The sequence below is a fragment of the Ylistrum balloti genome, unplaced genomic scaffold (assembly GCF_031769215.1).
Source record: "Ylistrum balloti isolate Yb309-2 unplaced genomic scaffold, AGI_CSIRO_Ybal_v1 Utg370928, whole genome shotgun sequence".
Lineage (NCBI taxonomy): Eukaryota > Metazoa > Mollusca > Bivalvia > Pectinida > Pectinidae > Ylistrum > Ylistrum balloti.
The window spans coordinates 386932-413867 of NW_026782525.1; the positions used below are offsets into that span (position 1 = coordinate 386932).

General features: G+C 37.3%; 1 protein-coding gene across 1 annotated transcript; it reads right to left on the minus strand.

Annotated features, from left to right (window-relative positions):
• Positions 1 to 607: 607 nt before the first annotated feature.
• Positions 608 to 26846, minus strand: LOC132559532 (delphilin-like). Its single transcript, XM_060224157.1, has 30 exons — positions 26465 to 26846; positions 24470 to 24675; positions 20060 to 20214; positions 18519 to 18656; positions 18097 to 18252; positions 17331 to 17422; positions 16767 to 16897; positions 16584 to 16654; positions 16247 to 16395; positions 15782 to 15865; positions 14991 to 15117; positions 13533 to 13678; positions 12682 to 12771; positions 10419 to 10462; positions 9818 to 9935; positions 8587 to 8700; positions 7812 to 8276; positions 7211 to 7380; positions 6177 to 6255; positions 5948 to 6007; positions 5471 to 5598; positions 4508 to 4576; positions 4204 to 4290; positions 3759 to 3827; positions 2944 to 3030; positions 2364 to 2493; positions 1814 to 1866; positions 1298 to 1378; positions 793 to 954; positions 608 to 646 (listed from the first exon to the last, which is right to left on the minus strand). The coding sequence occupies exons 1-30, from the start codon at positions 26844 to 26846 to the stop codon at positions 608 to 610; spliced, it is 3882 nt and encodes a 1293-aa protein (XP_060080140.1).
• Between the last annotated feature and the right edge of the window lie 90 nt (positions 26847 to 26936).

Consider the following 26936-nt stretch of genomic DNA (forward strand, 5'->3'; position numbering starts at 1 on the left):
CCCAGGTGGGTGGGATTTGAGTAACATCAAGAATAACTGGTGAAGTGTAAAAGAAATGGGTCAGATGGGCGTGTACATAATACTAAATATGGTCTCTGTTAACTTTGAGAAAGCATGCTTTTTTAGGCTCAGTTGGTAGAGCCATGCATCATCATGACCAGGGTTTGATTCATGTTGGGGTGCTTGGCAGGAATGTATTTTTCCTGTCCCTTAAGAGACAGAGAAACTGTTGAAGTAAAGTGTTGTCAACAACATTGTTTGTACAGGGTAGTAACAGGCAAAGCCATTATAACTTCATTGTGACAGTTCTTCTATATTTACAGATAAATTGTTGTTTACCAGGGTATTGATTGTAAACAATGGTTGTTTTCATTCCTTCTTATCATAAACACTTTTTTATCCTGAAGGCACTAGGTACAACAGTAAAGACAGAATGATGTACAATTTGATACTATATTAATACATAGGTCACTGTTAATGGTGAAGATTATATTACTGTGTATCTTAACAATGACAACTGATAAAACCTTGATATAGCAGTTTAAGTGAATTGGGTGATAATAGACTTGTGAAGCTGCCTTTGTTGTAGATCCAGAGTTGTTTAGACTTAGCGACGTTTATACACCATGTTATGTCGATGTCCTCTCTGAAACAGACATATAAACAACACATTAATCATGTACGAAATATATTTTTGATATATTAGTATAAACAATGATAAATATTTGAATGGCTAGTGAAAAGTTAAATTATATACTGTATGCATGATAAAAGTTTTGAACTGAACCTTACTTCAAACTTTGTGATGAACTCAGAGAAGATTCCAAATATTTCGGTGGTGGATTTCTTTGAGTCTTCTCCGAAGAACTGAACCATGGCCTGGAATTCCTCCATAGTGTTGGCCTGGAGACGGAACAGACCCTGGATCTCATCCGAGGCCTGTGATATAAAGTGCTGACTTGTCAAGAATAACTTTTTTGAAGATGGTAATCTTAAATTAATTTATAACTTTGAAGTCCCACAATAACTGCCCATATCCTCCTAGCCAAATATAACTCCATCAACATGCAGTCAAAATTGTCACGCCCCTATCATTTGTCTAGATGGTCCTAGTCCTGTACAAATACATGTATACATATACAATACCAGGACCTTTAAGAAATTGATATGTATATAATTTTCCAAATGGTTTGAGCCCCTGTATCTCTACATTAACTGTCTACATGGTCCTCACAAGGCTATGTTCTCTTACTATCATCACTGTCAGCATGATCCTGTAACTAGATCAAAAGGATACTCCCATCACATCCTGGAAACGATCATTGATCCCTATGCTTGTCTTTTGGGACCCAAACTTTTCTAGTGTATTGGATACATCCTGTGGGAAAAGACAGTACAAATGAATTATTCTCTCCATTACCATTGCTGGATAAATATTGATTTGTTATCATTACAAATGCATATACAGTCATACCTCGTTATCTCAAGCTCATATAACTCGAAGACTCGGTTTTATTCAAAGCATTTTGTCTGTCCCTGCCTAACTTTACACAAAACTTTGTAACTCGCTTAAACTGAATACTCAATAATCCTGAAGTTTCCCTATGGTTCTGCCAAATTTGAGATAATGAGGATTTATTTTTTTTTTTACATCAGTTTGAACAGGAAAATGTATTGATAATTGAAGGTAAAATAGGTCATGGAATCCTTCCTGAAAGAAGTTACACAAGTGTTAATTACAAGTTCACTGCTTAAATCGTCAGCTTAGACATAAAACATACAGCCGGATGCTTTAGATAATGGCTGTAATTACCTGTAATACTTTTCTCAGTTCTTGTAATTCCTGATTCAGCATTATGTTAGACACTGAAAAAACAAATATATATAGGTGATAGAGTGATATAGACAACTCTGAAATATACCACTTCGCTAGTGTGAGGACTTTGTCGTCTTTCAGAAGATATTTCATTTAGCACAGTAATGGAATACCTTTTCAAAGGCTTACAAAAATGTCTATTTCCTTTATCAAGTAAACAATGCAAATGATTGAGTCATGATGGCAGTTCAATGTTTGGCAAATGGACAAAACTGTAAAGACAAACTTGTGGATCTAATTCCGAATATCTCTGGCTCAATCAATTGAACGTAAGACAAGCAAGACAGAGGTCCTGGTTCAATCCCCAGCAGAGGCATTGATATAAATAATTACTTCTGTTTCCTGAACAGAACTTATCCACTTACTGCAGCATAATCATGCTGATCACTTTGGCTACAGAATGGAATTGTTGCAATGCTTATCTTTTTCATATGGAATTGCTGTTATGCATATCTCAGCTTTCAAATAAAATAGTGACATAACAGACCTTTGCTTGCCAGTGGGACTGTGGTAAGGTCTTCGCCCACTGATAGGGCTTCAGGGAATTGGGAGTACACTGCCTCTGCTAGTATATGTATAAATGTCATCTTGTTGTCCTTAGTCTTGGTCACATCCAACTGATTGGGAAAACAAAGGAATTGAAATCATGACCATAATGTGATACTTTTTTACTGTCAAGTTAAATTCCTTATATTACATAATGCTTGCAATTTTTAATGCCAGTAATACAAAATACTGAATAATTGAAGTTAACACATAATTTCAACTACTGAGAATTATACGTAGGTATTTTTGTTGCATTTGTTTATATTGATCATCTGGTACATTGGGTAATAGATGGTTATATTGTAAGCATATATCTGCACCTTTATCACACATATATGGAAAATCATTCACATGTTAGTTTTCACATGATGCCCATGCTTACTTCTGCTGGGAATATCTCCTTGCTTAATGTGACCTGTTAAATATCCTCTCTTACCTGTGATGAAAAGGTCATCCCTGGATATACCTGTGCTGGGAAGGTAATCCTTACTTACCTGTGCTGGGAAGTAATCCTTACTTACCTGTGCCAGGAAGGATATCCTAAAACCAGCTGCACCACCTACTCTGTTATTTCCCTTGTTCATGTAGTTACCCATGGCCAGTATTAACTATATGAAAAACATATTATTATGAGTAAACCTGAAATGAAACTATGACGGCGAACCAGCATAGTGCAATGGAAAATTCTTTAAACTTATCTAACACTTCTTTCCAGTCATGTTTAGTAATTTTGGGTCAACACGGCACAATAAGAGTTATATAAGCAATAAAGACAAACTTCTTTGTAAGATCATGACTTTGATTTGCTTTCTTCATAGCCCTAGTTTTCCATTGTTGTTCTATGATATACTGGTACTGTAATTCATCTAAATCAAGGGAAAATCATACAGAATCTAGTAATCTGAACAAAGTGACCAAAGATAAAGGGCAATAACTATGTAAATAAAAGGATATTACCGGTACATTCAATACAGACCATATCTAAAACATGACCATAAATTGTTATAGAGATAATTATAACTGCCATAGATATCTGCAAAATTTTGTTTTATCTAGTGAAAGGTTTTTAATCTCAATTGTTTTCAGAAGTGTCCTACTAATTTACTTAATGACCATTAATGCTATTTAACAGCAAATAGTTTAATAAGTGATTGACATCCTCTATAAAAATATCTTATATAAGAGACTTTAAATCTACCCATACATATGGTATTCTATCATCTGTAACTTGTATGTACCCAGAATAGCACATTATATGTATCTAGTACTACAATATCTCAAAGTAATTAGAGCAGAAAAATGCTTCTTATCATAAAATATTGTTCAGTTTACTTACTTCCAATATCTTGGCTAACTTCTTACTGTGGCGTAATTCTGCAGATGCCTTCCTTATATTCTGTAAGTTCTTGAAATATAACAATGTATTGGTTGTTTACCGCCCATATTAAATGATATTACATGTAAAAACAAGAAGTCGGTGTCATTTGTTTAATTGAAACAAAGAATTTGCTTGTCAGGCATGAAGAACCCAGAGGGAAGACACACCTTTTAATTACCCAACATCAGGAGGGGAAAAACTACACAGAAAAACAACACTGTGAGGAACACAACCATGGAAAATACATTGTCATTGTCTTAACTAAGGAATTATGTCCCAAACACAAGTCTTCTACATGTGATAATGTCTGCTTATATACAATCTTATCTGATTTAGATGTACCTGGTGTAGACAAGTGGGAATAACAATCAAGAAATCGCACAATGAAGATTTGCATGCGTACCTCCTTCATTTCAGCTATCTTCTCATTGAAATTCCCTTTGAATATTAAGGCTTTTAGTCTTTGTTCATACCCAGGTACACGACTCATCTACAAATAGAAGACATTTCAAATTAAGTTACTTATAGCAAGTTTGACATGACATGACACATCTCTAATTGTATATCAATTTTCTTTGCACGGTAGGATCTCTCATGAAATCCTATAATCAGATGCCAGATCTCACTGTCACACAAGAAATATCTCACTTCTATCAAATGCTTTATAATCGAACAAGCAGTGGAAACAATGTTTATCCAACTCTTACTTCATATGCAAATCTATCTGGTTTGCTCAAGTCATCCAGATCCCCATCAAAACAGTCATATTTCTCCATCTGAAATGTTAAAAGGTAAAAAGGTTCAACATAGCAACAACACAGCACTTCTACAGACTGTATAATTATCAAAATTAAATCAGCAGAAATATGATATTTCAAGATAATGAGAACTGAATTAAAATTAATCTGGATATATATATACTAAAATAATTCATATGCACTCTCTGTTGACTAAAGAGACGGTTTGTTTCATGGCACCATGACAATAAAAACCCAATGAGTTGTAGGTTCGGTGATATCTAGGTCACTCAAGAGACAAGTTGTCAGACATGCTATGACTACTAGGTTACAAGGGAGACAAGTTGTCAGTGAGTTTTACAGATCAGACCTCCTCTGACTACTAGGTTACAAGGGAGACAAGTTGTCAGTGAGTTTTACAGATCAGACCTCTTGTAATATTTAGGTTACCTATGAGACAGTTTGTCAGTGACTTTAACAAATCAGACATGCTATGACTACTAGGTTACAAAGGAGACAAGTTGTCAGTGACTTTAACAAATCAGACATGCTATGACTACTAGGTTACAAGGGAGACAAGTTGTCAGACATGCTATGACTACTAGGTTACAAGGGAGACAAGTTGTCAGTGAGTTTTACAGATCAGACCTCCTCTGACTACTAGGTTACAAGGGAGACAGCTTGTCAGTGACTTTAACAAATCAGACATGCTATGACTACTAGGTTACAAGGGAGACGAGTTGTCAGTGAGTTTTACAGATCAGACCTCCTCTGACTACTAGGTTACAAGGGAGACAAGTTGTCAGTGAGTTTTACAGATCAGATATCCTGTGATATTTAGGTTACCTAGGAGACAACTTGTCAGTGAGTTTAACTGACCTCCTGTGCTATCTAGGTTACTATGGAGAAAAACTGTCATGGATTTAAACAGACCTCTTGATGATTAGGTGCAAATGCAAGGAGTTGACGGAGAAGTTCATAAGTTAAAATTTCCTCGTCCATCTGGAACAGTGCTTGCTTCATCTGATTCACATTCATCTTCACATGACCAAGAAGTATGGCTGTTAACAGTCGAATATATAATAATGTCATATCTGAAGTAGTATTGGTGATGCTAGGTAGATATATAATTCTAACAGGTATATCACAACAATGTAATATTGTACAGAGAAAAGTGGAGTTACTAGCAGGTAAGTGTTATACAAAGTGGTACCAAGACACAATATGCTACTGACTGACAGGTGATCCTATAGTAAGTCTATCATGTATAACTTGCTATAAATTTATAACTGATATGACTTCAGTAGGATCATGCTGCAAATACTTCTGTTCACTCCAAGGCAGCCAGAGGAACTTTACACCATACCCAAGTAGTTGTGTCTTAAGTTAATGATAAATTATGTAACTTACAGATATTATAGGCTTTCTTTGCATTAAGGATGAAAACTTCTTGTCGCTTCTCAGATACTCCTGTTAAAAAAAAAAACCCTGAACAGAGAAGTAATAAACCAAGTATATTTCTCCTGTGTTATAATCATATTTCATAGAGAAAAAGTGAAAATGATGATAATTTTGTTGAATTTTAAAATCATACTTTCAGATCTACATGTATACATCAAAAGTTACTGATATCACTCACTTTGTCTGGTGACTCCAGTGCTGAAATGCTGCTCTAATTCAAGGTACTTGACAACATCTTCCAAATCATTTTCTCCCAACTGAAACAGAAAAATAGTTAATGCAGGCTTCAATCCTATACATGAACCCCTTCTAAACGTTTGCCTATTGCCATTGTGATACATACCATCACTTGTTTCTATATCAACAGAAATGGTACAGGCTAAGATACTGGACACCCAGCTGTCCCTCTGTCAACACACAACAGGATACTAGACACCAACCTGTCCCTGTGTCAACACACAACAGGATACAAGACACCAACCTGTCCCTGTGTCAACACACAACAGGATACAAGACACCAACCTGTCCTCTGTCAACACACAACAGGATACAAGACACCAACCTGTCCCTGTGTCAACACACAACAGGATACAAGACACCAACCTGTCCTCTGTCAACACACAACAGGATACAAGACACCAACCTGTCCCTGTGTCAACAAACAACAGGATAGTAGACACCCATCTGTTCCTCTGTCACCAGTAACAACACACACTAGGATACTTTACACCCACCTGTTCCACTGCCAAAGAAATGTGCACAACTAGGGAACAAAGGGAGACTACCTATTACAACTGAGGAAGATCCATCCAGCACTTCCCATGAAATGATGAAAACAGCCATTTTTTCTGGTCAGTACTAAAATTGAAAGGACAAAATAAGGATCAAATTGAAAGGACAAAATAAGGATCAAATTGAAAGGACAAAATAAGGATCAAGGTGAACCTACATGAGTTCCATCCAGTACCAGTGGTATCAAAGTTTCATGGGCAAAATTCCTGATGGTTGCCCAAAATGGAATATGCAAAATGTTTGATTCAAGGCAAAGCTACAATGCAATTTGAGAATGATCCATTCATCCCCGGAAGGATGATGACAAACAATGAACACAGGGTGATTTGAATAGTCCAACAACTGATGATATTGAGCTAAAAAGTTGATAGAACTTCAAATTGATTTGACTAAAACAACACAAGAATTCCAGACACCCACCTGCTCCCATATTGTGTTCTCCACTTTAGTCTGGTCAAGCTTGTCCCAATTAATCCTCTTGACATTCATTTTACCCCCAGTTGCATGGGGACTAGGGATACCATTCTGGACTCCTGGAGGGGGTGGTGGTGGTGGTGGTGGAGGAGGGAGAGGTGGTGGTGGGGGTGCCACTGAAACCAATTTATATATAGATTGTAGTCAACTAATTTAATCTACATCAGTTCTTACTTAGCTGATTCTTCTATCTGATCTTTCTGTCTATGACAATGAACAATGTATGTTTGGGAACTTTTGTCATTTCACAGTTGAGAATTTCCATCAGCAAGAACACCTTAAAAAGAACATGGGACATTTACCCTCCTGTCAAGGAGTAAAAAGCATCAGTTATATCTAATACCACATAAATCTATATAAAGACTCTCTGAACTGGCAAAGTTTGTATTATCATACTCCATACCATGTATATCTTGGAAGTAATATACATTCGAAGACCTAAAGTTTACATTTTCATTACACACAGATGCTAGGCAGTTGTCTTACTTTATCACTGAAGTGTGGCAAAAAATCTTAAGCATAAGGGACAGTCTACTTTTGAATTTACCTGGAGGAGGTGGAGGTGGGACAGAGGAAGCTGGCTTTCCATGCTGTGCCGCCAATACGGAGGATCCACCATTAACCTTTAGAAAATCTAGGCCAAAGGTACTTGTGGCATCAAGATCAGACACTTCAGCAGCCATAGCAGCATCAAGCTCCTTAAGTGCAGTCATAGCACGACGGTTAAATGAATCTCCTGACTTGATGGAGAATCTAGACTTGTCTATTTCAACATCAGCATCAATGTCATTGTCACTATCTGAACAAGTGGAACTGAACACAATCTCTGGCGGATGTTGCATTCCATTTCTGTTATCACTGGGAACAGGGGAAACTCCATTTCGTTTCCGATGCTGAGATTTTCCTTGTTTGGACTTTTCCTCCGATAAAACTTTCCCTGCATATTCAGCATAACTAATAGGAATTACAGTTACATACTTCTTTGATTTCAGTCCTGTCTCATCGTCAGAGTCTGAAAAATAGGCCAGGTTTAAAGGTAAACAACAAAACTTTAAACATGTGATCCAGTGAGCCTGTTAAGGGGCTGATTCATTTTTGTATCAATTAGAAATAAAAGACATTTTAATTTTATGTACGATCAAGGCAGTGTAACACTGTCACTTCCTATTCAAGTAGAAATATAGAAACAATATCCTTAATAGGAAGGTTAAGCAGGTAATTTATGGATTGGACTTAATGATGGTGGGACAGCCATTAAATGGTTGTATCATAATGAAATGATAATGCAATTAGACTATGTTGATAGGACTGTCTGAAGATACCTGTTAAATCAGCGTCCATCTTGTGTCCTGCCTGAAATATTTTCTTTGCCTCCTCCACAGCTCGCCGGGTCTCCTCTAACTCCTTCATGAGAGCCATGTCCATGTTCTTTCCACCTGATAAAATCTTATGTGTTTGTTATTATGTATTTAACATCAGAGGGAAATCTGAAACAGCTGATATTTGGTTTCCCTAATTACATCTCAGGGTAGTATTGGGTGTCTGCTGTGTAACATGATACACTAACTGGACCTAGAAACTGTGTGACCTTTAAGCAGATGTTTAAAGTTGATGGTCACTCGAGTAAATCAAAATTTATTTCAATATGATGATACATATACTCCAAAGCCTCAAATTGCTATGAATGGAATGATGGGAAGTGTTTCTAAAAATCATTCTTAACACATTGTATATCAGCCAAAGCCAGTTGTGTCAGGTCAGTCAGGTCCATCTAGGTAAGACCAAAAACTGTTTTTAAAAATGATACTCCAATTTATATTTCTGTGCAGTTTTGGAAATTACAAACAATAGGTGATGCTCACCAGTGCCTAATAAAATGTCTATTCATATGTGTCTCTGCAATCCTTTTTTCTGTCCTAATAACTATTATCACAACACCTGTAGTCTGTTGTAATACAGGTAAACCATACCTGTTAATGTGAATTTTATCACAACACCTGTAGTCTGTTGTAATACAGGTAAACCATACCTGTTAATGTGAATTTTATCACAACACCTGTAGTCTGTTGTAATACAGGTAAACCATACCTGTTAATGTGAATTTTATCACAACACCTGTAGTCTGTTGTAATACAGGCAAACCATACCTGTTAATGTGAATTTTATCACAACACCTGTAATAGTCTGTTAATGTGAATTTTATACAGGTAAACCATACCTGTTAATGTGAATTTTATCACAACACCTGTAGTCTGTTGTAATACAGGTAAAACATACCTGTTCATGTGAATTTTATCACAACACCTGTAGTCTGTTGTAATACAGGTAAAACATACCTGTTAATGTGAATTTTATCACAACACCTGTAGTCTGTTGTAATACAGGCAAACCATACCTGTTAATGTGAATTTTATCACAACACCTGTAGTCTGTTGTAATACAGGCAAACCATACCTGTTAATGTGAATTTTATCACAACACCTGTAGTCTGTTGTAATACAGGTAAAACATACCTGTTAATGTGAATTTTATCAAAAACTTTCAGATATATACCATCTCTTATGCTGAGGTCATAACCAGGGTGCATCTTTTTCCAGAGACGACCTCTAGCACGCTTCACACCTGGCTTTTGTGTTCGATCAGGCATGTCGTCATCAGAGGAGTAAGAACTCTGTAGGGTTTATACAAGTATTTCAGTTGATTTTTCATTCACAAGACACATTTTACAAATTGTGACTTTTCCAAAACAATCCTTAAGGTTTACAATGTACAGTACATATAAAGTTTTAGTTAAAACAATATTTTATTTAATATTCAACAATTTAGCACATATATAAAAATGGTATGGGATAAGAAGTACAGCTTACACTGTGTATTAATTCCTTTTCCAATTCTCAATCTTCAATATGACAAACAAATTATACAAAACAAATTATTAACTTTCAAGAAATTTCCATAACTACATTCAATGAGATTTTGTGTACATCAACATTACAATAATTTGCAAAAATTCTTCAACAGTATGAAATTTCATGTATACTTACAGTTCCAGTACAACTATACAAACAAAAACACTAAGCACACAGTTTTCATGCTGATGAACTCTGATTTAGTTTATATACAATAATACTACACAAATAATGCTTAAACATACCAGATATTCCCTTCCTCTCCTTAGGGCAGCAGCTGCAACACCCACTGTAGGACAAGCAGACAGGTGATCATACAGGTGTGGTATAAGCATTAATTACAGGTGGCATGAATGTTACATCAACTGTGATATGTGATTATGACATTGATTTCACAATCTATACATAAGATTGACATGGCAATCCAATTTTCCATATTTACAAGAACAACTATTAATGCAGGTGATTAAACAGTTTTCATGATCAATGCTTGTCTTGGGATGCAACTGAAAAAACACCAAGCATCAACATCATCATGGAATATAATGGGAGGAAAACGCTTGGAACCACCTTTGGTCAGCTATAGCCAAAATTCAGAGGTGCTTTGTATAAGATTTTACTTATTTAGATCATGCATCATATCTTTTACTCAATACAAATTATAAAACAAAAATTAGCATTGAGCATGACCATTATACGCTAAACAGTAGTAGAGACATTGTAACATAATGAACTCTTAATTACATTTGTAAGAAGCAGATTAAATAAACAGGTTAGCTTTGAAGTCAGAACAATTCTGGAATAGGAACATTGTAACAGGATGATGTTAACAAGAAGTTTGGTGTGGAGAGATGACCTATAAGATGATAGCAGTGTAAAGGAAGACAAAGGACATCCCATATGACAAACACCTACAATATACCAGGTGACAAGAAATTGGAGATTGCAAGAACTTAAAGATGACAAGTAGGTTAGTGAGGTGGCAGGACCTACAAGATTACAGGGACATTAAAGAGGTGGGAAGATCTACAAGATGATAGGAAGGTTAGGTAGATGGGAGGATCTACAACATGGCATAAAGGTCAGGGATGTAGGAGCATCTAGGTTACATACAGGAAGGTTAGGTAGGTGGGAGGATCTACAGGATGACAGGAAGGTTAGGTAGGTGGGAGGATCCATGAGATTACAGGAAGGTTAGAGAGGTGGGAGGATCTACAGGATGACAGGAAGGTTAGGTAGGTGGGAGGATCTACAGGATGACACGAAGGTTAGGTAGGTGGGAGGATCTACAGGATGACAGGAAGGTAAGGTAGGTGGGAGGATCTACAAAATTACAGGAAGGTTAGAGAGGTGGGAGGATCTACAGGATGACAGGAAGGTTAGGTAGGTGGGAGGATCTACAGGATGACACGAAGGTTAGGTAGGTGGGAGGATCTACAGGATGACAGGAAGATTAGAGAGGTGGGAGGATCTACAGGATGACAGGAAGGTAAGGTAGGTGGGAGGATCCACAAGATTACAGGAAGTTTAGAGCGGTGGGAGGATCTACAGGATGACAGGAAGGTAAGGTAGGTTTGGAGGATCTACAAGATGACAGGAAGATTAGAGAGGTGGGAGGATTTACAAGATTACAGAAAGGTTAGGTAGATGGGAGGATCTACAAGATGACAGAAGGTTAGTGAGGTGGGAGGACCTACAAGGTTACAAGAAGGTTAAAGAGGTGGGCGGATCTACAAGATGACAGGAAGGTTAGAGAGGTGGGAGGATCTACAAGATGACAGGAAGGTTAGGTAGATGGGAGGATCTACAAGATTACAGGAAGGTTAGAGAGGTGGGAGGATCTACAAGATGACAGGAAGGTTAGAGAGGTGGGAAGATCTACAAGATGACAGGAAGGTTAGTGAGGTGGGAGGATCTACAAGATTACAGGAAGGTTAGAGAGGTGGGAAGATCTACAAGATGACAGGAAGGTTAGTGAGGTGGGAGGATCTACAAGATTACAGGAAGGTTGGAGAGGTGGAAGGACCTACAAGATGACAGGAAGGTTAGAGAAGTGGGTGGATCTACAGGATGACAGGAAGGTGTGGGAAATTAGAGCATCTACAAGATGGCATAATGGTCTGGGATGTGGGAGCATCTAGCTTACATACAGGAAGGTTAGGAAAGTGGGAGGATCAAAAAGTTGACGGAAAGGTTGAAGAGGAGGGAAGACGTACAAAAGGACTGGAGTGTTAGAGGGAAAAATAGAATTACAAGATGACAGAAAGGTCATATGGCCTATCTGTTAAAAGAAAGTTCAGCAGGGAGAGTTCGATTTATCAACAATGTGAGAAGAAAGTTCAGTTAAAAAGAAGACCTGTTAAAGATGACAGGAAGGTTACAGGGAAGAGGATACTCAGCCTATTAAGAGACAGAAGTCAAGAGACAAAACTAGTTTTACTAAGGGATGGAAACCTAGGCAGGAAGGATCATGCAAGCATGTAAAAGGAAAAGGACTATTGGGGATACCTATTTCAAACTCATCCTCAGTGCTATACTGGGGCTCCACTTGCTCAGCTTGTGTATGGATAAGAGATTCACACTTACCAGGTGGTAGGCCTGAAAGATTATAATAAAACAGACATGTCAAATGCATATCCTTATTTAAGGTATATTATACACTATACTTTAGTCTTGCAACATTCTGCATCATTTATCTAAGTAAATTAACTATGTAAAGGATTTAAAAAAAATGTAAGTTTTAGTCTTGACAATCTTTTTTAAATCAGCATAAAACATATAAAATATATGTGTTAAATACAACTATACAGCTGAATGATACATAAAAAAATCATTCAGCCGTATACTGGTATTTAGCATACAGGTCAGTTAACAGTGGTTTTGAGATATGTATTGGGTTAATGTAGTTGTCATACATACCTTTGACACCATGTTAATATTAAGGTCGGGGCAGGTATACATGTAGAGCCTTGATGTTGTTAACGTTGAATCAGTGGTAAAAGTACACATCATATTTATCAATCAATAAGCCCATGTCTGGTAATAAGCCCACACTGATCTTTCTCTGTTCAGTAAAATAAAGAACTAATGCTACTTTTCTAACCTGTAATAACCCCATACCTTCCAGCTAGAGGTACCGTACAAGTGTAGTGGTTTCTAAGGTAACCTACCCTTGTGTTCAAGTGTATTTGAAGCCTGTGGTATGAACTTTTAACACTGTGGTTCTGTAGTAGGAAGTCACAATGTTTGTTTGATGTGTAGAATGTTATATAACTGTGGTACATACCTTTGATGTTGTGGTGTGGTGTCATCTTACTTCTGTATGATATCCTGGAGTGTTATATAACTGTGGTACATACCTTTGATGTTGTGGTGTACATTTAGCCGATGGCGGGCATATTCCTGGTGCTCAGCTACCAGAAGGGGTATGATGTAGATCCAAAGAGTCTGCTTTGATGGAGTGTCTAAAATGACTTCTAGGTCCTGAATTAAGTTCTCTACTTTCCTGCAATTAACAAATCAATGTTATACCATCTAATTTTGGGAATTTCTGAAAATCTTTTTTGGCAGCAGAATATGATCATTAATTGTATTGGTCACTTGTCTGTTAGATCCATAGAGATAAAATCATTTTCATCAACAATTTTAAGGGAGTGTGACTGTGAAATGTCTTAGGGAAGTGTGACTGTGAAATGTCTTAGGGAAGTGTGACTATGAAATGTCTTAAGGGAGTGTGACTGTGAAATGTCTTAGGGGAGTGTGACTGTGAAATGTCTTAGGGAAGTGTGACTGTGAAATGTCTTAAGGGAGTGTGACTGTGAAATGTCTTAAGGGAGTGTGACTGTGAAATGTCTTAGTGAAGTGTGACTGTAAAATGTCTTAGGGAAGTGTGACTGTGAAATGTCTTGAGGGAGTGTGACTGTGTAATATCTTGAGGAAGTGTGACTGTGAAATGTCTTGAGGGAGTGTGACTGTGTAATATCTTGAGGAAGTGTGACTGTGAAATGTCTTGAGGGAGTGTGACTGTGTAATGTCTTAGGGAAGTGTGACTGTGAAATGTCATAGGGAAGTGTGACTGTGAAATGTCTTAGGGAAGTGTGACTGTGAAATATCTTGAGGGAGTGTTACGGTGAAATGTCTTAGGGAAGTGTGACTGTGAAATGTCTTGAGGGAGTGTGACTGTGTAATATCTTGAGGAAGTGTGACTGTGAAATGTCTTGAGGGAGTGTGACTGTGTAATGTCTTAGAGAAGTGTGACTGTGAAATGTCTTAGGGAAGTGTGACTGTGAAATGTCTTAGGGAAGTGTGACTGTGAAATATCTTGAGGGAGTGTTACGGTGAAATGTCTTAGGGAAGTGTGACTGTGAAATGTCTTGAGGGAGTGTGACTGTGAAATGTCTTAAGGGAGTGTGACTGTGTAATGTCTTGAGGGATTGTGACTGTGTAATGTCTTAAGGAAGTGTGACTGTGAATTATCTTGAGGGAGTGTGACTGTGAAATGTCATAGGGGAGTGTGACTGAAATGTCTTAATGGAGTGTGACTGTGAAATGTCTTGAGGGAGTGTGACTGTGTAATGTCTTAAGGGAGTATGACTGGAAATCTCTTAAGGGAGTGTGACTGTGAAATGTCTTCTAATTTCTGAAACTCAAGTTGAAAGGTAGTTGTTGCAAATTTTGCTTTCGTGACATTATCTGACCTGTTCTCAGCTTATCTGACCTGTTTTGAGATTGTCTGACCTGTTCTGAGGTTATCTGACCTGATTTGAGATTATCTGACCTGTTTTGAGATTATCTGACCTGTTCTCAGGTTATCTGACCTGTTCTCAGCATAAATCTGGAGGGCCTTCTTCAGCTGTGAACGTTCCCTGGAGGTAAGCAGGTATTCCACTTGTTGTTGGAAGGATGCCAAGTGTGGTCCTGTCTGACCCCAGGCCTCTGTACCATCTTGGTAATAATAACAAGCAAATCGTTCAAGGATTGATAACGAATTTGGAAACTTTTAACAGAACCTTAACTTCCAGAGAAGAAGCACACAAACCTAGAAACTCTAGCAAGCATAATTCTCCTATTTTTACTTTGATGGTAAAAAGTTAAGACAAAGTCTACACATAACAAATGTCACTGAGGCCAAAAATGCATGCCATATGAATATTTGTACAAAGAGTTTAATGATGATTGGACTAGTATTGATTTATTTGGTGATTTGAGAAAGACACAAGGAAGGACATATGAAGAGGTTATATTCATTCAGGAACTTATGAAACACCTGTGGAAAAGCAGGCAACATCAAACATAAATGCAAAAGAAAAGAGGCAAGCAATCTTAGAACCTGAATTCGAATAACTTTGGGAGGGAACTATGTAAATACGGATTTACAAGGTTCAATGTACAATGCAATTTTATAAGGAACAGAAAAACTCTTCATTTAACCAATGGAGCCTACAACATAATTTTTGCACATTATATATATTCACTAAGTGTTATCAGGATTTTCCTAACTAAAAATATTTTAATTAGTTATCAGGCACATCTTAGGACCAGCCATCAACATCTCACAATTTCCGATCAACTCTCCAGTACATCAAGGTATAAAATATACAACACCTACTTTTCAGTGCCCAGGGAGGGGGCACTTCCTTGCCAAGGTTTTTGTCATAAAACTGACTGGTCTGGTTTGAGGAATCAACTATTTCTGAAAGTGGAAAGAGTCAAAGTAATTAATAGTGATCAAGATTTATACATTTTATCATAGAAATTATATATATAAAAAAAAAAGTATGAGTGGTTGTCAAAGGCTCTTCACTTTTATCTTTCTTTACCCTCACCAAAAAAGCTCATGAGACTGACCATGTATACTCCATTACAGCTGCATTGTAAAGCTGTTGGATGAGAAGGATACAATAAATAGTCCTCTTATGAAAATGAAGATACAGGTCTAAAAGTCACACCTGTGCGGACACTTTAAGACTTTAACGTGTACTGAAGATCAATATAAAATAACAAAAAATAAATGTTCGTTTTGTGTGGCTGTTTGGCACATATACTATAGTGTTGTATAAGAATCAATTTTCACCCATGAGGATGTGCTGAGGGTGGTTGATTCTGGTTATACAGAACTCCTGGTGAGCAGATGATAGCTTGGCCAGGATGAATTTCCACAAGACTTTCTTTGATGGTGTGTCCATCACCTGGGAGAGGGCATTGAATAACTCCACAATATTTCTACAACAAACAATTTTCATTTTAATTATGAGATCATTTTGGGATTTTTTATGATGCATGTTTCCTTTTCACATGTTCTGGTATCGTAAATGTCATGTCATTCAAAAAAGATGGTTAATTTCTTCACCAGGTTTTCAAAAATTTCAATTTATATCTTCAGCAAATAATGTAACTGTTTTTCAACTGACCTCGACCTGTCATAGTCTAGCATTGCTTTCTTCATCTTTGACCTTTCCTTGGAGGTCAGCAGGTAATGTGCCTAAAACAGGTGAAAGATCTTGGTGAATTTCACAGGTAAAGTAAAGCAATATGGGAGGACAAAATTTTAATAAAAAAAAGTCACTATATAGGTTATACAAAAGAGCACAAACCTTCTGTTTGAATGTGTTACCATCTCTATCAATGTTAGGTGTCTCGTCTGTAGTCATCCACGCTGAGGAGGCATGGCTGGATACGCTTGACATGGAAATCACTGAGCCTGTTCCACCTTCGACTAGACCAGCTGTGAATGTCAGACAAAAATGATTCCATACAATTCCTCTGGAACATCACCTTTTATACTCTATAGCAGGTTATTACAACAGTTCTAATCTTATGTATAAAGGAAAATATCTCTTTATATCAGTGTTGCACCAGACCCAGTTTCACTATATTCCAGAAGTGATTACAGAGATATTTTGGGCAAATTACAGTGTATATTAGATAGGAAATATACCCCTAAAACTTAAGCACCATAAACAAATGGCCAAACCTCTTTATATAAAGTGATGACAGAGATCCCACTGACATTAAATAAAACAGAGATTTTGAAATATAACATGGGCAAAGTTACATGTGAACAGAGAGACCTATTAACAAACCTACAGCACCATCTGTTTTAGAGATAAAATCATAAATGTTGAAACTGCTTTGCCAATATGAAGTAATGTTGTTACCATTAGTGTCACCAGTGAGCCGGACCACCTCTATAAGGGGGGCACTGCCACTATCTTGGAACAGCTGCACCAAGTGAGAATGTCCACATCGCCTACCAAAAATGATAAATCTGATGGGTTACTTTTCTTCGAGTAATACTGTAATACCTCAGTAGATTCTGTATGTAATATCTCAGTAGAGACTGTATGTAATACCTCAGTAGAGTCTGTATATAATACCTCAGTAGATTCTGTATGTAATACCTCAGTAGAGTCTGTATGTAATACCTCAGTAGAGACTGTATGTAATACCTCAGTAGAGTCTGTATGCAATTCCTCAGTAGATTCTGTATGTAAAACCTCAGTAGAGTCTGTATGTAATACCTCAGTAGAGTCTGTATGTAATATCTCAGTAGAGACTGTATGTAATACCTCAGTAGCTAGGATACAAAAGGTCTGTACTTAAAGAATTTAAAAATAATCTGCAGCTTCTTAAATATTTTTTAGATTTCATGATTTACTTTAGACATCAACCTTTTGTCTTCACCATTTTTATCAAAGGATGCTTTTGACTGCAGATAGAAGATTTTGCAGGAAGTCATTACCCTTTAAATGAAAACATACATTCTATAATATGAACATTAAAAACAGTTTGTTTCATAAAGAAGGACTATAAAAGTCTTGATCATGCAAGGCCTAGGTGGTCCATTATCTAACTTTACAAAATATTGTAGTAGAACATACTGGGCTTGTAATCTGCCTCAGTGTTGCATTCACTTCAACTTACCTTACATCAATACCATTAAGCTTCATGATGAGATCCCCTGGCTGAAGTCCAGCCCTCTCTGCAGCACCGCCTGGGTCTACTGTCTCAATGAACACAGGATTGTTACCCTTGATCACAAAGCCAAAGTTACCTCCATTTCTAACTACCTGTACAGCCCTGAAAGCAAGGAACATCTGATGTAGTTTGAAGTGCTTTTCATTTTTCTTTTTGTTTGTTTGGTTCCCCCAACCCCATCACCCTAAAATGTAATACAGTGTATACATCATTCATAATTCATACAATGTACAAGATGGTGGAAAGTACCAGTAGAGTAAAGTGACATGACTGCCTTTACCTGCGGAACAAACACACTAAAGATTACCAACATGACTGTAACTACCATACATCGTAATCACTAATTACTTGAGGTATAGCTAACTTACTTGACCATGCCATGCTGATGATTCGGTGGACCCCTTGAATCACCCCTTCCAGTGTGAGGCTTGTCATTAGCAGACAGGCTTTGCTGCTGACGTATTATTTCATCAAATTGGGATCGTTTGCGGGGAGGAATGAATTGCCTGAAAAGAAATAATCAAGTTTTTATCCCAGGACAAGTTTATTCCTGCTTAAATACCTCTGCAAACTTGAAATTACTATATTTAACAATGATAAAGCATTTACATTTTATTGAGAAATTCATATTTACAGAAACCATGAATTTTACTGTGAAACATTCAAATGAGATATTTTCACAATATAGTTTGATGTAAACCCTACCAGAAATTAACCAAATAGGGTGATTTCACTGAATTGGTTGTGGATAGTCTATAAATAGTAATGATGACCTTGACCTTGAAACCCTGAAATCTGAACTTATAAATTGAATCCCTAATAATCCTGAAAGTGTCACATTCATCCAAGGCATTCTCACACATGACCTTTGCATGCAAAATGTAGTTTGATCAAAATCTCCTTAATGGACTTACAATGACCTTGACCTTGCAAGCCTTGAAATATAAACACATCAGAGATATTCCCATGTATTATTTTTGTATCATTTGACCAAAATTACTGAAGAAATAAAGATGGTACAGAGATGTCACTGAATGGTTGATTTTCCTACAACTAGTAAAAGTGACCATGTCTTTAGCTGTGGAACCCTGAAACACCAAGAAAGGAACTGGTCTGTTAAAAATAAATAGGTACCTTGTTCTTGTAAGAAAATAAGGGATATTCAATTGAAACCTACAAGGGATATTAATCAAAGACTTAAGGAGGAAGTACTAAATACACAGAGAACTTGTGAATTACAATATTACTTAAAACACTCAGAGATATATACCATGTACACAGACCACTGTATAGGACACAAGTTTGGTGAGTTGTGAAATCAGGGACAAATACATGATGACCCGGAAAGTAGAAGTAATCTGTCACACAGCTGGATGGAGCATTAGTACTTGGAGACCTCTGAAGCAAAGGACAAGTACATGTTGACTTGGTGGGACAGGTAAATGCTGGTTTGGCTGTATCAAACAAGTACTAGAAGACCTGGGAGGCCAGAGACCAGAACATGATGATCTTGGAATGACAAATCCTCAGTCACCTGGCAGTAAGGCGTGGGACAAATACATTGTGACCTAGGAAGGACAAGTATTTGGTCACATGGCTATAAGGGACAAGTGGTAGGTTACAAGCAAGGCACGGGACAATTATATGGTGACCTAGGAAGGACAAGTATTTGGTCACATGGCTATAAGGGACAAGTGGTAGGTTACAAGCAAGGCACGGGACAATTATATGGTGACCTAGGAAGGACAAGTATTTGGTCACATGGCTGTTTAGGACAATGGTAGGTTACGAGTAAGGCGTGGGACATATACATGGTGACCTAAGAAGAACAAGTAATTTGTCACATTGCTGTATGGGTCAAGATCTTGGTAACCTGTGAGGACATGAAACTGTTGAACAAAATACACACCTGATCTGTCTGACAATTCTCTGCTGATGTGGAGTTTTAAGGATGACAGCCAAAGCTCTTGCCAAGATGTCAATATCTCTGTCTTCTGCAAACTGTTTCATTACACCAACCACTGCCATTTTTTTCTCATAATCATCCCCAAGAATCTCATTCATCTGCAAGTTCCAAAGATATAGTATTATAAACCAGTATCAAGTTTATTTGTAAGATTTTTCAGAAAATAAGCCACATTTGTTGTCATAGTTTCCATTAGAACACAGGAGTTATGAAACATACTGTGAAATCATTAATTTTGTGGGGGAATTATTTTTGTTTATTTTATAAGTACTCTTAATCCACATATTCATGTATACATAAACTGTCAAATGCAGTATAAGTTTTTGAGCTATACAGTAGAGAAAGCAAATGTCCATGAAATAGTGATTTTTTGAAAAACCAAAAAGTTGAGCCCCATGAAAATGTATGATTTGACAATGGCCAAAATAAGCCTTTTACAGTCTGCTACTCCTAAAGCATAATATGGGTTTCAATACATGAACCTCTAGTCTTTATTCCTCTCTGAAGAGTTCTGACCTCGAAATATTCAAAGTGTTCATGAGATGTGGGGTATAGAAGCATTTCTTTCTCAGGAGTTAGGCATATCTTGTTCGCAGTTCAATTGTTTTCTTATGGATGATGGACAAATTGACACAAATTTCAATATCGTCCCTACTTTACCCAGAAGGGGGGTATTATAATAAGTTCTAACAGAATACCCTAATTATCCATCATTAAGTAAAGAAAGGAGTACAGACAATAAGTATTGAATGTGGTGTTCTACTTCCAATGATTGTAAGATTGTTTATCATGATATATTGTAATGTAGTGCATGTACCTGCATTTCTCTTACCTTGGATACAATTTTAACACTTGTGAGATTTCCTTGGCTCACAGCTGAGTTGAGGAGGGGAACTCCCCTTTCATTTGACAATAACCTCAAGTTAATGCCAAGCATCAAGATAACAAAATAATCATCCATCCACTAGAGTGTGAGATGGGAGATCTCAACCCTCAGGAAAAGATTATTTAGTTGCACACACTCAGCATGCCTCTTGTATGCAAACATAATAATCTTTTTGAGATCTCCCTACTTCATTCTAATGAGGTAAAAGTTTCTACCATTTGATTTTCATAGCCTGGAAATTGAAGTTCTATATTCAGGACTGATTCTGCATAGACTGTCAAGTGTACATTAATTTCAGTGATATTCACCTAATATGTATAGACTATAGATTTCTCTATCAAGTGTCTGGTGAAAATATGGTAATGTTGTGACAATTAAATCTATACGGGAATTTATTGCGCACAGCTGCCTGTGTTCATCCAATACACTACTAAACTACCTCAATTATTGAGACCTCACCATAAAGGATAACTAATCAGGTTACAACAGTCGTGTCCACTGGGTCGATCAACCTGACAGGGAACTATATAGAGCTGGAAAGATCATCAGGTGGCAGTATAACATAAACAGGGCATGAAAACAATGCGGCCCATTTAGTATTTAACAAATCGCTCTTGTTGGCCTGGATGTAAGCGCACGAGGTGTCAAATTTTTTATCATAATCATTGTTTCCTTCACAATCAATTATGAAGACTTCTACTTGTACAACCCATTATTAAGTGTTTACACTTTATACATTTATATATATATATACTAACACGAAAAATAAATGCCGGGTACACTAAATATACTACAAATGATTTTATTGCTTGGCCTAGAATAATGACACTCACTCAGGTTGATGTGTTGTTCAGGATCACTAGGTACACGTGTTCAAAATCACACAATACCTGACCTCCGTGCTCCATGCTAGGCACGTGCTACAATACAAGAATCCCGTGCAGGGGAAGGTCATCGAGTTCGCCAATGGAAATTTTCAGTCTATTTAATACTGTTCAAGTATTCGGATTGATTTTTCAAAGTTTGATTCGAATTAAGCAATTTACATCCATGCCACGATTGACGGAAGTCCAACGGGGACAGGCTATAGGAATGCTTTTGCAGGGTCAGGGCCACCTTCAGGTTGCTGCACATTTTGGTGTGCATATTCGGACAATTCAACGTCTTGTCCAACGTGTGCGAGTGACGGGGAGGGTCATCGACTGACCGCGAAGTGGACATCCGCGCGTCATGACGCCACATCAGGATCGGTTTGTAAGATTTTCTCACTTACGTAATCGCCATCTCACAGCTACTGAAACTGCAAATAACACTATAGGCTGTCATTACCGCCATATTCATCCTGATACAGTTCGAAACCGATAACGCATCAATGGCCTAAGCGCCCGACGTCCCTACGTTGGTCTGCCCCTAACTCCTGCGCGTCGCCAACGCCGATTGGCTTGGTTACAAGCACACTCGCCCAGAAATTTTCCTATGAGGCAATGGAGACGGGTATTTTTCACTGAAGAATCCCGGTTCACTCTCTACCGTTCGGACGGGCGACGTCATGTATATCGACGTCGAGGAGAACGTTACATCGACGCGTGCATCGCTGAGTGGAATAGGTTTGGCGGTGGTTCAGTATGTGTTTGGGGCGGTATCTCCTATGGGTTTAAATCACCCCTGATCGTGATTGACGGTAATTTAACCGGCATAAGGTATAGAGACGAAATCCTTCGCCTAGTTGCAGTGCCATGTGTGCAAGCACGGAACCTGATATTCCAGCAAGACAATGCCCGGCCCCATGTCGCTAGAGTTTGTCAGCAATTTCTTGCCAACAATAACGTAATCCCAATCGATTGGTCAGCGTTCGGTCCAGATTTGTCTCCAATTGAGCATTTGTGGGACGAATTGGATAGGAGAGTTAGGAGACGTCCAAATGCCCCCACTAATCTGGTCCAGCTCACACGTGCCTTGCATGAAGAATGGAACAACATCCCCATTGCAAGGGTTAACACTCTGATGAATTCCATGCATAGAAGAATCAGGGCTGCGACAGCTGCGCATGGAGGACACACAAGATACTGAAATGTCCGGCCGTGTTGCGCAATACAAGTAGGGTCATCGCTAAAAGGGGGATATTTTTGGCATAATTAGCATTGATAATCGATAGAACCTTCAACAAATGGTTCCAAACAGATGAAATTGTATACAAAAATGAATGAAATAATGTAACATTAAATTATATCATTTAAAAGAATCTTTGTAGGTTACACGGCGTTTCTTTTTCGTTTTAGTATATCTATACATAAATAATGGTAGGCCAAAAGTGCACCAATTATAGGTGCATTTACTCCCCTCTTCCTTTCACTATTAACCCTATGGATAAAAAAAAGTGACTAAAAGACAACATTTGTGTGATCTTATTTTGTACAGAGACCTCACTATGGTATACACCCAGTCCTAATGAACCATCTGGTGATAACCATAAAAAGTGTAGACAGTATTTTCCCACAACTGTGACATCGTAAATGTAGTCTTACACACCTGTCCAATCAATAACTAGGTTTATCATCCAACAGTCTGATTGACCATCAATAATAGATACCTCACCTGATAGGCCGACCCCTGGAGGTGTACCTCTTATTATACAACACTATGACAGGTAAATACAGTTTCACCTCTACACCTGATAGGCCTACCTCTAGAGATGTACCTCTTATTACACAACACTACCACAGCTTTATGTAGGCCTAACTCTGGAGATGTAAATATTCTTATTTCAGAACACCACAACAGCTTCAGGTAAACATTTTCACCTGTGCACCTGATAGGCCTACTTCTGGGGGTTTACCTCTTATTACACAACACTACAACAGCTTTAGGCAAATAAGTCTCCCTTAAACACATACCCGATGGGCCTACATCTAAAGGTGTACATGTACAGGTAAATACAGTCTCCCATTACACCTGATAGACCTACCTCAGAAATGTACCTCTTATCAAACAACACTACAACAGCTTCAGACAAATAGTTTCACCTTTACATCGTAAAAACCTACCTCTGGAAGTGAACCTCTTATTAAACAACACTACAATTGCTACACGTACAGGTATATATACATTCTCATCTTCAACAAACTCCCAAATATCAAATCAACGATCTGTACTTCAGGAGCAGACAGATCTGTTTAATAGTCCTTACACATTACTCTATAGGTAGAGATCTTAGTGCATTATCATAAAAAGACATACTTAATATCCTGAGTTTCATGGATTAAAAAAATATGAAATTATGCCTATCAACTGTAGCAGTGATCACCAAATAAAAAGGACTGATTCCAATTAATGCTTCAACTGTAAGGAAATGTGTTATGTTTATCTCAGAAGTTTTATACAAAAACACTTAATATGTTTGACATGTAAGTAAGTGGGGCTGTGCAGCTGATTTGGTTCGCTGTACTTATGAAGACTAACAATATTACCTTATTGTGGAGGTTACGTGCCCGTTGGATTCTGCTTCCTCCTGTTGGTGATCTGTGTTTGACTTTGCGAATATTACCCCCTGTCTCCTTCTGTTTTCCAACTGGAATTATTCCAATGGTCAGTCTGCGCAGATTTCCTTGCAGGACATCTATCATGTCTTCAGTCCGCATCACATTCTGACCATTCACCTCCAAGACGATGTCACCTGGAGGGAACCATCAGGTTATCAACAAGCGTAGTTCTAATTAGTTAATTATCATTGATTAGTCATTTTGAAATATATATAACTGAATTGACTTCTATATAGTTGGTGATATTTGAGAGGAGGTTAACTTTGCAACATTCACTGCCAATAAAAATAATGCAAAATGAAATACCCGGCGAATATTTCTACAGTGAATGAAATTACATGTAAAGTCAGTATATACGGACAACAGTTTATAGATAAGCATGAAATTTGATACTCGTGGTCTACCCCAAACTGGGACAACCCCGAAATATTAGCCCTGTGAAATTTAACAACTATACAGTATATGACAAACCTTCATATGAAACAGTAGAAAGCTAATAACCAACAACTTTATGATATCACACATTTTAAATACAGTAATCTGGAATGGGTGTACAGCATAATCTTTGAAATACCCGTTGTTGACAACATACAGTGTATGGCATAATTTTTTGATATGCTGCACTGGAGGTTCAGATATTTTGTATGTATTGGCAAAATTTCTGTAAGGAAAATGATCCTATTGTGTTGGTTAAAACATCATATATAATGTTTATCTGGTAAGTAGTTCAACTATGTACTGTGCAGTTGTTTGAATTTATCAGTTTATCTGATACCTCATTATGTTCATTATGTAAAACAAATAGAGAAACAATTGAACACATTTTGTGGGATTGTCAAGAGGTGAGACGACTGTTACTTAGCTTTGAGAGACTGTCTCAGATTTTTCGTATTAACTTTATATTAAATAAGAAATCTTTCCTTTTTGGTTTCTTAAGCAATGATAAAACAAAGGATGCAGTTGACAATCTGATAAGTTTAATCATTAAATATTATATATATAAAACAAAATGTCTTAAAAATAGCTTATCTATACTTGCACTTTTAAATGAGATTAAGGAAACTTATCAAGTGCAAACGTATATATCGAAAAATCAAAATGAATTCGAGAAATTTAAAACCTTTTGGAGAAAATGGTCAACTCTATTAGAATCTAATCCTCACACATAATTCTCTCAAAAGCTGCTTACTTAGTAATGATAGTCAACACTCCTGTTCCTTTCCTAAAAAAAAATCAAAATAGATAAGTATCACATTTTTTTTAGCACTGTACTATGTTACACTGTTTTTCTTGTTTTTTTTTTGTTTTTGTTTGATATCTCTTGTCTAGAATGTCACTTGTACAACCTATTTGTATGTCTGTCCTGCTTGTTTACCATGTTTTGTTGTTTATGTAAATATTTCTACTTGTTATGTCTGTCTATTTAAATTAGGTTTACCAAAATATTTATTGTTTCTAATGGCTACATGTAAGTGTCTACATGGAAGTGTGTTTGTATGATGAATGAGAGGCATCCTGCGTGATGGCACTTATCTGTATGGAGGCTGATCCCAGGGCTCCTCAACCCTGGCAGCCTCCTCCAAATTAATTGCTGAGGGAATAAATATTTTTCTAAACTTAAAAAAAAAAAAAAAAAGAATTTGTGGTTTTAATTCATGGAGGATTAAATTCTGCATGCCTATAAATTGGTATACATAAATTTCTTTATATTTTGATTCATGTTAAATGTTTGCTGGGTATTATTTTTCGCAAATTAAATGTACAGCATAATTGCTTTTCAGTAAAATAGAAAACCTATGCTACTTCTGTGTTCTGTGACAAGTCCATTCCCATATTCTAGCCCCATATGTGGTGGACTTATTGCAGGATCAATATGGTACTCTTTACAATAGCACACACAAGAAATTCAGTACTGGTAGTTACCTTCTCGCAGCCCTGCAATAAAAGCTGGTGAGGCCTGATCTACATGTTGAATTCTCACAGGCTTCTCTCCAGAGACTTCAAATCCACAGCCTCCTGTCCGACTACACACAAGTTCCACCTGTTGGCGACGAGCCACTACACCAAGGGTTGGAGGCTGGGATCTGCTGTTCTTGGCTAAAGACTTCAGGTCTTCAGATGACAAGTTTGTAACATCTTGCTCGTCAAGCTCCAATATTTGATCTCCAGGCATCAGCCCTGCCCCATAGGCAACCTTACGTTTCTCCACATTGACAACATAACATGGTCCTTCTCCAATTATATCAAATCCATAATGTTTTGGCCACTTTGGTGCTGTTCTCAACGGCATATTTAGTGTTTTCATTCTTCCATGAACTTGAGATTGCAGAAATTTTTCAGGGTGCTATAAATAGTTTAACAATTATTGGAAATAAGGTTCTTGTTTCCAAATATG

What these genes read in the sequence shown, in the direction of transcription:
- LOC132559532 (XM_060224157.1), bottom strand. Translation starts at nt 26,846, where the DNA reads ATGAAAACACTAAATATGCCGTTGAGAACAGCACCAAAGTGGCCAAAA. An exon ending in AGAACACAATATGGGAGCAG is followed by an intron (nt 6,256 to 7,210) that starts GTGGGTGTCTGG and finishes TTTCTGTTTCAG; the next exon opens with TTGGGAGAAAATGATTTGGA. An exon ending in TTGCACCTAATCATCAAGAG is followed by an intron (nt 4,577 to 5,470) that starts GTCTGTTTAAAT and finishes TTAACATTTCAG; the next exon opens with ATGGAGAAATATGACTGTTT.